The sequence below is a fragment of the Saccopteryx leptura genome, chromosome 7, assembly GCF_036850995.1.
Source record: "Saccopteryx leptura isolate mSacLep1 chromosome 7, mSacLep1_pri_phased_curated, whole genome shotgun sequence".
Classification (NCBI taxonomy): domain Eukaryota; kingdom Metazoa; phylum Chordata; class Mammalia; order Chiroptera; family Emballonuridae; genus Saccopteryx; species Saccopteryx leptura.
The window spans coordinates 45536547-45548690 of record NC_089509.1 but is presented as its reverse complement, the minus strand read 5'-3'; the positions used below and the strand labels follow the sequence as shown (position 1 = coordinate 45548690).

General features: G+C 40.2%; 1 protein-coding gene across 9 annotated transcripts in view; it reads left to right on the top strand.

The window, feature by feature from the left end:
- ITGB6 (integrin subunit beta 6) overlaps positions 1-12144 on the top strand; it is a 164591-nt gene that overhangs the window by 97577 nt on the left and 54870 nt on the right. For all 9 annotated transcript variants that reach the window (XM_066345473.1, XM_066345469.1, XM_066345470.1 and 6 more), the window contains 3 exons: positions 1527-1692; positions 3334-3495; positions 8197-8292. In XM_066345473.1, coding sequence (XP_066201570.1) covers positions 1527-1692; positions 3334-3495; positions 8197-8292 — 424 coding nt within the window. The remainder of the gene's footprint in view (positions 1-1526; positions 1693-3333; positions 3496-8196; positions 8293-12144) is intronic.

Sequence of the window (12144 nt, the reverse complement as noted above, 5' to 3'; positions counted from 1 at the left end):
ATATATATTGAATATTCATTAACTTTCAACTCACAACCAACAGCCACTATTACTCATGCCAGAACAAGACATATCTAATACCCTTATAAATACACTTATATTTCCATAAAGCACATCATCATAGCCTTCTTGCAGTTAGGAACACTATCAGCCCTTCAGCACCACTCTTGGGGGCCATTTTAAACAACACAGTCACCAACAAAAAGCACAAGAATGCAAAAAAAAAAAAAAAAAAGGCACCAAACAGACCATGAAAAGGACACGTGTTTACAGTATAAAAACTAAGCAAGAAGGGAAAGCCTTGTTTCACCTCAGTTGGGAACATGCGTATCTGGTGACTCATTTTTTTTTGCCATTCTCTGCATTTATTTACCAATGAATGACCAAGAAAGTACTGAGAATACTGATTGGGGTTACAAAAAACTTTTAGGAAATAGGTGAGTTTGCAGGTATGGGATCATGAATAATGAGGATTGACTTTATAACTCAGGCAGTTATAACTTGGTGAACAGGAGCCTGACCCTGAAAGATGCACTGGCTCTGTCTGTGTGGACAAGGTGGGCTCTGAACCTGCAAAGTCACTCTTACGCGAGTCAACCAGCTCTCCCCAAGCAACACGCCACAACCTCACTGCGCTACACTTTCTGGTCTCTACTTCTACACCAGTGTTTCTCAACCTTTAGAACACAGACTGCTCTCACTGAACTCACTGCTGTTGGTATAGGGGCCCTACTGTGAGAACCTCTGCTCTATACTATTATCTCCATTTTACACACAAAACCCCAAAACTCAAAGCGTTGAGTAACTTGCGCCAACTCTTATGCACAGTGACTAGCTGGCTGTCAGAATAAGATGTGGCTGAATTTTTGATCAGCTTGTTCTATTCTACTGCAATATTTTTGGAACAGATATCTTAACATGACATTTTCCTTATATATAAACTGTTTTAAGTGGTATTTTTATTCCTAGGCTGGTCCACAGCAGTTTGTTCAGTCAGAGTGGATTTGGGATCTAGAACCAAGAGCCCTGCTCTGGTTTTCCTAAGGCTGGGAGCACAGGAGGAAGCAGAGGAAGAAGAAGAAAGTTTTCACTCTCAATCTCGCTGTAGGCTGACTCATACTTGATGATAGCTTAAGATACGGGAATACAAAGAAATTGTTGTCATCATGTAAACTTAAAGGTGGATTTTGGTTGAAAGGCAGTAGGAGGTAGTGATTATACACACACACACACACACACACACACACACACACACAAGTCAGGAGTCTGATCACCTGATTGTTATCTGAGCCTGAGCCGATTTAAGACACAGTGAGCTCAAAGTGTTAGCTAATATGGTTCATTTGGAAGAACGGAGTGGGAGATGATAACAACGACCACAGCAGTAAGACTCATAGCCAAGTTACAGAGTCAGGCATTTCAGAAAAATTAATTTTTATTTAGAAAATGTTGCCAGACTATTAGTTCTATTCACTGTGTATGATACCATATTTCATCCAGGGTTGTCTCACATTTTACTTTTGCAGTAGTATTCCATACTTCTGCTTACCGACATTTGGATACAAGCACATTTTGCCACTGACAAATAATGCTGAAAGATTCAATGAAATTGTGAAGAATCAGAAAATTTCTGCTAATATTGATACACCTGAAGGTGGATTTGATGCAATTATGCAAGCTGCTGTGTGTAAGGTATGCTGAGGGGAAGAGTGTTTTACTCTGATAACACAAATTTCATCTCTTATTAACACATCTACTTTGAAAAACTTGACTAACTTTATCTTTCCTTTAATTATCATATTTCTAAATTTGATATTTTCTTAAAACAAAATTTCTATTAAATTTTTAATTCAATCATATCTTAACGAGACGGTTTTATGCCTACTATTTGAATAACCTATTAAAATTGTAGACGTATTGCCTGACCTGTGGTGGCGCAGTGGATAAAGCATCGACCTGGAAATGCTGAGGTCGCCAGTTCGAAACCCTGGGCTTGCCTGGTCAAGGCACATATGGGAGTTGATGCTTCCAGCTCCTCCCCCCTTCTTTCTCTCTGTCTCTCTCTATCCCTCTCTCTCTCCTCCTTAAAAAAACGAATAAATAAAAAATAAATAAAATTGTAGACATATTGATGAAATTTTACTACGAGTCATGTATGATTAATTTTCAAAGATTTAAATCAGATTAATTAGCCTTTTATTTAATCTTGTTGAAAAAAATAAAAGGCAGAAATAATTTAAAGAAATAAAAATGCCCCAAATCAGTAATAAATCTCTGTATATGATTAGATATCTATTGTTTTGAACCAACAAAATAAGCATCCGAACCACACACTGCCAGAACACCCCTCCTTCTTGGCAATCGGACGTGAAGTGTCCACGGGAATGATTCCCCTGTTTACAGATGATGGCCCTTCATGGACAATATCAGGAAATGAATGGACAGGCTGAAGCTCCTAGAAAGTGGGAGAGCCAAGGAATGAGGGAAGGAAGAAAATGGACGAGGTGGGATGGTGCCGCCAGAATGAGCTTTTGCTCAAGTACACTGCTCACAAAAATTAGGGGATCAGGGAACATGCAGATACTCCAGGACTTTCAGCCTTTTGTATAGCGCATTTTCACCAGTGAAATAAGAGTTGGTTTTGCATCTCATTTGCATAATATGACAATTTACTTTGATTTGTCAGTTGCTTTTCTGATGTTCTTGTTTAATAAAAAAAATCAAATGTTTCTTATTTAATCATTTCATATTTATTTTGAAATATACCTTAATTTTTGTGAGCAGTATAGGTCCTGGATTAAGAATAATTAAAAAGAGAGAGCTCTACTAAGAAACAGACAATAGATTATCATAATTAGCAGTACCTTGAGGTGATACAATTCTTATCCTTCTATTACATTTATAATTTTTGGATGATATAGTAGAAACACACTGGGTGACATTTAATAAAACAGGTTTGTTTTGTGCTGCATTCTAACTAGTTTGACTTCCGTGTGGATTTGGGATTACCTATAACCTCCCTCCCCTCATTTTTCTGGCAAATTGAAACTAGATAGTAAAAATAACTATGTAAAAGTAGGGGTGAACTGGTTACTGATTGTAGTAAAACTATAATATTTTTTCTGAAGCATAAATCATCTGAGAATGTTATCCAGGGAAGAGCAAACCACAGAATTTTGTGTTTTAAATATATCAATATTGTTAGTTCACAATAGGTGAAAAAGGCCAGCAATGTCATTTTCATCATCTGAATGTGTCCAATCATAATTGAGTCACTCTCTATAAATACCTGCCTCTGTACAATCCAATCCAAGTGTTTCTTTCTTGCTGTAGGAAAAAATCGGCTGGCGGAATGACTCGCTCCACCTCCTGGTCTTTGTGAGTGATGCCGATTCTCATTTTGGAATGGACAGCAGACTGGCAGGCATTGTCATTCCTAACGATGGGCTCTGTCACTTGGACAGCAAGAATGAATACGCCATGTCAACTGTCTTGGTGTGTAATCAGCGCTCTACACTGTTTTCAGGGCTACAAGAAGGCCAATGAAACAATAACCGCTGTAGTACATAGCAGAAAAACCCACACACGGTGAAAGCTGTGCATTTTCTGACTTGAGGTTAACAAATTGCCCTGTCTCAATCCTCACCACCCTTAAAGTTTCCCACAGGAGCACAGGTGGGTGGCATGGAAAGTTTAGATCTGCTAAGGCACAGATGATCCCAGAACCTTCCAGTTTTTCAGGGAGCCAGAGGCCAGCAAAAAGCCATACAGTCAGCTCACTGTGTTCTCAACCACAGCTCCGGAATGGGGGGCTCAGACCAGAGCAGTAATCACCCGAGAGTTGCTGTGAATGACAGTTCCAGTGCATGTTCCCTGAATAATGCCATGCTTTCCCAGACCATGCAGCTCTGTAGGAAACAATTAGTCAAGTATGTTGATTGGTGTTTATTAACATTGGGCGTATTTTTTGTCATTTAAAAAATGTGGTGACATGCAAGAACAAAAACACTTGCCTTTGTAAACAAGGTAAAATTTTCAGAGCTCTTTTGATGTACTTGACCTCGTTAAATTCTAATCAGAACCCTATGTATCTATCTTAACTACTTTCCTTGAACAGACCATGTTGTACATATGTTGTTTTCTCTATCTGGAATATCCTTTCCTCCTAGGCTGCTGAGAAACTCTTAACTATTTTTTTTAATTGAGAAGAGGGGAGATAGAGAGGCAGACTCTGACATGTGCCCAGACTGGGATCCACCCAGCAACCCCCATCTGGGGTTGATGCTCAAATCAATTGAGCTATTTTTAGTGCCTGAGTCTGACCCACTGGGACCAACCAAGCTATCTTCAGTGCTGGGGCCGACACTTGGACCAACTGAGCCACTGGCTGCAGGAGGGGAAAAAGGAGAGAAGGGGGAAAGGGAGGGAGAAAGAAGCAGATGATCGTTTCTCCTGTGTGCCCTGATCAGGAATCATCAACCCAGGGTATTCATATACTGGGCTGATGCTCTATCTACTGAGCCACCAGACAGGGTCTTTACAATTCTTTAAAACCCAACTCAAGGCCTGACCTGTGGTGGCGCAGTGGATAAAGTGTCGAACTGGAAATGCTGAGGCCGCCAGTTCGAAACCCTGGGCTTGCCTGGTCAAGGCACATATGGGAGTTGATGTTTCCAGCTCCTCCCCCCCTTCTCTCTCTCTGTCTTTCCCTCTCCTCTCTAAAATGAATAAATAAAAAAAATAAATAAAACCCAACTCAATTATGACTGCTCCACTGAGCCAAGTAGTGATTGTCTCTCCCTTCACTCTTGTCCATAGATATCTTCTTCCCCACTGCTATGTGGAAATGTGTCTGCTCATGTCTGTCTCTATTTCTCTAATGTGTGCTCCTCAGGACCAGGAAAGCCTGGATTGCAGTGGGCACTATTTTATGAAATAGAATTGAATTATGAAACAACAACCTGAGAAGGCTATATTATCCCCATTTAATATCTGGAAAAACATGGTACAGAGAATTTAAGTGACTTCTTTTTTGTGTGTGGCAGAGACAGAGAAAGTCAGAGAGAGGGACAGATAGGGATAGACAGATAGGAAGAGAAAGAGATGAGAAACATCAATTCTTCATTGTAGTTCCTTAGTTGTTCATTGACTGATTTCTCATATGTGCCTTGACCAGGGGGCTACAGCAGACTGAGTGACCCCTTGCTCGAGCCAGTGACCTTGGGCTCAAGCTCGTGAGCTTTGCTCAAACCAGATGAGCCCACGCTCAAGCTGGTGACCTCGGGGTCTTGAACCTGGGTCCTCTGCATCCTAGTCTGATGCTCTATTCACTGCACCACTGCCTGGTCAGGCTTAAGTGACTTGTTAAAATGGCAATGCTGTAGAGGTGTGTGTAGAGTGAAAGGGAGAGAGAAGAGAGAGAGATTTCTAATATCAGATAAAAAAACCCTATTATTCAAAAAAAGAATTAGTGAGATAATATATGTAAATGCTTAATACAGTGCTGTTAATTACTTTTTAAAAATCTAATGGTTCATAAATTATCTGTTACTATTTGTTGCCTAAATTTCTAAACTTTAACATGAATGTTGATTTTAGAGAGAGAAAGGGAGAGAAACATGGGTTTGTTGTTCCACTTATTTATGCATTCATTGGTTGATTCTTGTATGTGCCCTGACTGGGGATCGAACCTGCAACAGTGTCTGGAAGAAGTTCTACTCAACTGAGGTACCCGGCCAGGGCCCAAAATGAGTGTTTTCCTCTAACTTTTATTTAATAGTATTTTCCAAACTTATATATTCTTTGATCATATAAACTGTCTTCCCATATTACAAGCCGATGAGGAGAAAAAAATTGTGAGGAATGAATCCCCCGGGTTTTTTGTTTGTTTGTTTGTTTTTGCAATTATTCAAATGTCCTTTAATAGATATCTTGGGGGGAAAAAAAACGGGACCGTAGAAGCAAACCTGTTGTTTAACATGAACTTCTCATCTAATAAATGTTCAAGCCATTCTTTCTGAGTTTCTACAAAGGCACAGAAACCATGAGCTATTTTCATTTCTACCTGTAGCATAGCCCAGTGGGTCCTTTGAGCACTTCCTATGTACTCAACACTGGGCCAGGTTTCTGGGGCTACAAAATAATAGGACATGGTTCCTAGCCTTGAAGAATTTACAAGATAATTATGGAAATTAAACCAAACTGATGATCAAATAGAAAATCATATTCACCCACCTGTGCAGGGCTATGTGGTATGATTCTGGTTACACGTACATAGCAGCTGACTGGTTTGCAAACATGTGAAGATAAAGAGGGGTCAGCATTGGAAGAATTCATGCTTAAGGATGACAGATGAGGAATGTTTTGGCAGTTGAACAGCAGAGGAGACTGGAAATGTCAGACTCAGGAAGATTTATATTATCTCGATTCTGCCAATATCTAGTAATAAATACCCAAGAGGCATGGAAAGCACGTATTAGACAGAGGTGCAGTTGGGACATTTACCTGAAGTCCTGAGAATAGGTGAACATGCCAAATTAGTGTCCAGGGAGTGACCTCCACTTTGGCTGATTTCAGACATCATTGACAAATTCTTAGTTTAATTGTTTACAGGCTACTCTTTCATTTGAGTTTTCTCTCTTTAGACATTATCTATTATACATTTGGATTCATATAAGAGGCGAATGTGCTGTGTGTTTTTCAGCCTTGGAAAATAAAGGCAATCTTCAGATTTGATAATAAATAACATCCTTATTTTTGAAAGTACCCATACCACTTGGGAATGATGTGTCAATAGAACAGAAGTACAGCGTGTTCTCAACTGTCCCATTAAAATATCACAGGATCCCATAAAACTAATTAGTGACATCAAGAAGGCAGTACGACCTAATCCAGAATCGGTACAGGCATGTCTCCAGTCAGACAGACACAGGAATGGCAGTGTTGCTCCTTCCTCAGCAGGCTGTCTCCTCTTCGGTCTCATCCTACCTCGTGCGATTCCAGTATTAGTTTCAGAGCTACAAGAGTCACCCGGTCACATCTGACACTATCTAACCACTACTTCTGTCACTCTAACACAGGGGTCCCCAAACTACGGCCCGCGGGCCTCATGTGGCCCCCTGAGGCCATTTATCGAGCCCCCGCCGCACTTCCGGAAGGGGCACCTCTTTCATTGGTGGTCAGTGAGAGGAGCATAGTTCCCATTGAAATACTGGTCAGTTTGTTGATTTAAATTTACTTGTTCTTTATTTTAAATATTGTATTTGTTCCCGTTTTGTTTTTTTACTTTTTTTTTTTTTTTTTTTCATTTTTCTGAAGCTGGAAACAGGGAGAGACAGTCAGACAGACTCCCGCATGCGCCCCACCGGGATCCACCCGGCACGCCCACCAGGGGGCGACGCTCTGCCCACCAGGGGGCGATGCTCTGCCCATCCTGGGCGTCGCCATGTTGTGACCAGAGCCACTCTAGCGCCTGAGGCAGAGGCCACAGAGCCATCCCCAGCGCCCGGGCCATCTTTGCTCCAATGGAGCCTCGGCTGCGGGAGGGGAAGAGAGAGACAGAGAGGAAAGTGCGGCGGAGGGGTGGAGAAGCAAATGGGCGCTTCTCCTGTGTGCCCTGGCCAGGAATCGAACCCGGGTCCTCCGCACGCTAGGCCGACGCTCTACCGCTGAGCCAACCGGCCAGGGCTGTTTTTTTACTTTAAAATAAGATATGTGCAGTGTGCATAGGGATTTGTTCATAGTTTTTTTTATAGTCTGGCCCTCCAATGGTCTGAGGGACAGTGAATTGTCCCCCTGTGTAAAAAGTTTGGGGACCCCTGCTCTAACATTTCCTCCAATTTGAGCCTGCTGGCAAGTGGCACTTAGAAGAAGAAATGTAAAACTCTGACACACTAACAGTCACTAAATAAACTTCAAGTGATCTTAGAAGTAATAGAGCATAAATACAACATACCACATTGACAGGCACTGACTCTTAGGAATTAACTGGATTTACAAGATTTAGGAAACAATTATTAAACCAGTCAAGTAAATAATGCTAATTGTGAATTTGTTTAATTTAGAGCGATAGACACAATAATGCCTGTGAGCATTGAAATGCCAAACTCATTAAGATATCTTGAAAAGAAACATCCTTTGTTTCATTTTGCATGTTTTTTGTTAAGATGATACTTAAAATCAATATGTTAATTTCAGGAATATCCAACAATTGGACAACTCATCGATAAGCTGGTTCAAAATAACGTGTTACTGATCTTTGCCGTAACCCAAGAACAAGTTCATTTATATGAGGTAAGCGAACATAGTTCGGGGAATTCCTTCAAGGAGATCATTCCGCATGAAACTTTAACATTAACTCTTGAGTGTAATGCATGGAATCCGTTAGAAAGTCATTAACATGTGCCGAATATACTGGATCCTTGGCAAGTAGACATAGTTACTGTTTGAAATTTAAACTATAAATACTGAGGCACAGAGAGGAGTGGGGAACAAATATGGCAGAATAAGGAGAAGCAGTTATGGAAAGGTAAGTTGAGAAGAGTATCAATAAACATAGAACCACCCACCTAATGGAAAGTAGTCTATGTTTCCTTGAACTATTTCACCTGATAAGGAAGGAGTCAACAGAAAGCAGAGAAAATTGTGAGATTGGGAGGAGAATTGACTTTAAATTCTCTGACATTTGCAAAATAGATACTTTATATACATACATACATATAGATAGATAGATAGAGATATAGATAGATATATGATAGATAGATAGATACATTTTATGTGTGTTTATATGTGTGTGTGTGTATGTGTGTATAAGAGACAATTCAAGTTATTGAGAAGTGAAAAATTGCAAGAAAAACTTGTTAAATTGGGCCAAAAATATTCAATAATTTCTTTTTTAAAGCAGCTGGATTTGCAGTTCAAGCTTTGGGATGGAAGCACCAGCTGCAGAAAAAATGTTTCATTCGATAAAATAATGTTCACAAACTGAGGCATCTACTGTAAAATGCATACACAAATGCAGAAGTTTTCTGTGGTTGCTTTCAGCTTAAGGAAAACAGTATGTCAAACTGCTATGAAATGGGATACTAGCAAATGATCCATTCCTAGTGAGCAATGTCACAGAGAGGCAAGGAGTCTCTAGCCTGGGCCCTAGAAAATGCACAGAAAATAGGTGTGCATTAAATTGTTTCTGAATTCTATTGCAGAAGCTTTAAATATACCTAAATTCAGAGTCTGATCTCCAGCTCCTTTTGAAAGGACCTCTCAACAAGCTTGGTGACTTTACAGGGCTCAGGAAACTCTGAGATTACTTCGCAGAGGCTTTGATTAAATGTCACTCGCAGTGGAGCCCATGAACTTGCATCAGGTTCTTAGCAAGGATTCAGGAGAAGATCCTATCTTGCATTTTTAATGAGAGGAGGGTATTGTACTCCAGGTGAGATTGCCTTCTGCTGAAAACTAAGCAAGTCCCTTGCAATCAAGCTACATACTTGAGGCCTTTGTTCTACTCGGAGACCATGTGGGTTCACCTGATCTGGGCATTTTCTTAAGAGTCTTTAGTATGTGATACTTGTTTCCAGTGGTTTTAAGTAGGAGAGCTGCAATATACCGCAAATACAATCGTGAGTCTATTCTGCCTTTGATCCTTAAGGCTAGTGTGAGAGGACCCTGGGGGTCTCAACACCTCCTCCACAGCAGGGCTTCTGTTCAGAAGTGGGAGGAGGGCTTGCACATAACTTTTCTTAAAAGGAGAGTCAGGAAAACATGACTGGTGATCATGAACATAAACACCTATAACTCATGCTGGTAATAGTCTTTAAGACTCAAAACTCATTTATACACCTCCTCAAAACTGCTATTAAAAAGACAGGAAGGTGAAAAATAACTACATGGCAAAACAGAACCTGTCAGATTTAAGCTAGTAGATTTAAGCTAGTTGCATCCACAGTTTCCCTGCTGCAAAGAAAATGATCATTTCCATGGAAAACACCAAGTTTGAGCCTGCCGCTAATGTAACAGCAGGGCACTTATTTGCCAGCCTACTAATCTTATTATGAGGCAAATTTATGTTCTGTCATGCTCTGTCGTCTTTACTAGCCAGGTTCCACTAAATTGAAAGGGGCGTTTTCAGGGAGCCATGCAGCAGACCAGGTCAGCAGCCCACTCTGACCCAGTCCTTTTGTTATTTTATTTTCATTTTGTTGGACTCGCCATTCCATTTGCAATAGTTGTGGGCAGGCGGCAGCTTGGTCTAAAGATAATGACAGCAACCTTGCACTTCGCTGAAGGCTTCACACAGCATGAAAATGCTGATGTCTTGTTTTCTTTGATAATGAAAACTGAAAATAGACCAATAATGGTTGTGTTGCTTTCCCACTTAAATCTCTTAGATTTAAATGTGGATAGGAGCCCTGTACAGCCTGATGTTTAGATAGATGTGATGGAGGAACATAACTACCAAAGAATCACTGAAAAATAAAACCAGCGCTAGGATTAATAAAGCAACAAAGTGGTTGAGTCTAATGGAAATTCCAGCGGGCAAATTGCTTGCCCTAGTTCTGTGTTAAGCATAGTCACATGCATACCCCCTAAGCAGGGCATGGGTCAGGTTCAATGGCACCAGTCTTGCAGCAAATAAGATTTATGTTGCCCATTCATAAAATGCAGGGAAAATGACTGTTGACTTCAGTGATTTTGTTAGAATGATTTGGACTGCCCAGGTGTGTAGTGTTTCTGTACTTTGTGGTAACAGATGAGCAAACAATGGAAAGGATGAAGTAAGCAGTTCTGCCTTCAGTTCAACATGACTGCAGTGTGCACCCCAGACTCCCACAAACAGATGATTTTGAATAGTTATTATTGTGAATAGTTTCCTGTTTCTCCAATTACAGGGTTCAAAAGATAATGATAGATAATAGACTGAGCAGTAGGTAGTATATTACATTCTAGTGCTAAATACCATTTTGATTCAGGATTAAATTTACCCAAGCTTAAAAAAATTTTTTTTAATCTCCTCTGTAGTTTTCAAATGTTTACTGTTAATTTACATTAAGATAATATCAGGCTACTAAACTCCAACTATCTAATTTGCCTAGTCTTTCTTCCTTAGTGAGATACTAAGATAAAAAGCAATTTGTTTTTTACTACATTGTCAAATCATATTATATATTAATCACCTGGGATTATTTGCAAGACTTTAAAATATCCTTCAAAATGTCTATATCTGTCTGGAAAATACGAGCTTTGTAAAATTAATAACAATAATTATTACATGACCCAGTCTTTATGATATAATGTTAAAACACAGCACTTAGAAAGTAAACAAGATATATTAGTAACAGACACATCTAGTTTAGTCAGTGACATCTACAACCACCGATAGGACAGAGTGATGTGTCAAAAGCAGGGGTCCCCAAACTACAGCCTGCGGGCTGCATGTGGCCCCTTGAGGCCATTTATCCGGTCCCTGCCGCACTTCCAGAAGGGGCACCTCTTTCATTGGTGGTCAGTAAGAGGAACATAGTTCCCATTGAAATACTGGTCAGTTTGTTGATTTAAATTTACTTGTTCTTTATTTTAATTATTGTATTTGTTCTCGTTTTGTTTTTTTACTTTAAAATAAGTTATGTGCAGTGTGCATAGGGATTTGTTCATAGTTTTTTTATAGTCCAGCCCTCCAACGGTCTGAAGGACAGTGAACTGGCCCCCTGTGTAAAAAGTTTGGGAACCCCTGGTCTAAAGCATGGAGACAGGACCCAAGCAGGTTTTTATGCACCACAGGAACCTGCTCTCTGGAGGTTAATAAAAACCCTGATTATCAGCTCTTGGAGGAGAATGGTGAGTACTACTCATCTATCTCTTTAGGTCAATTCTCCAAATACAGTTGATTCTCAATAAGAATTTATTGAATGAATTCTTAAAAGTGGCAATGCAACCACCTCATCTTTTCTCAAATTGAGTCAAAGTTTCTAAATAAGGACTTGGAGTTTTGGGTGACAAATACCTGTCGAGGTTGAGGAATCCCATGTACAAAAGCAGTGGGGGTGCTGACCCATTGCCACTACCATCCCTGCAGCCCTGGCTGTCCCTCCCACCTTCTCCCACTTTGACCCAGATGGCACCAGAGAGGAAAGAAATACGCTGCCA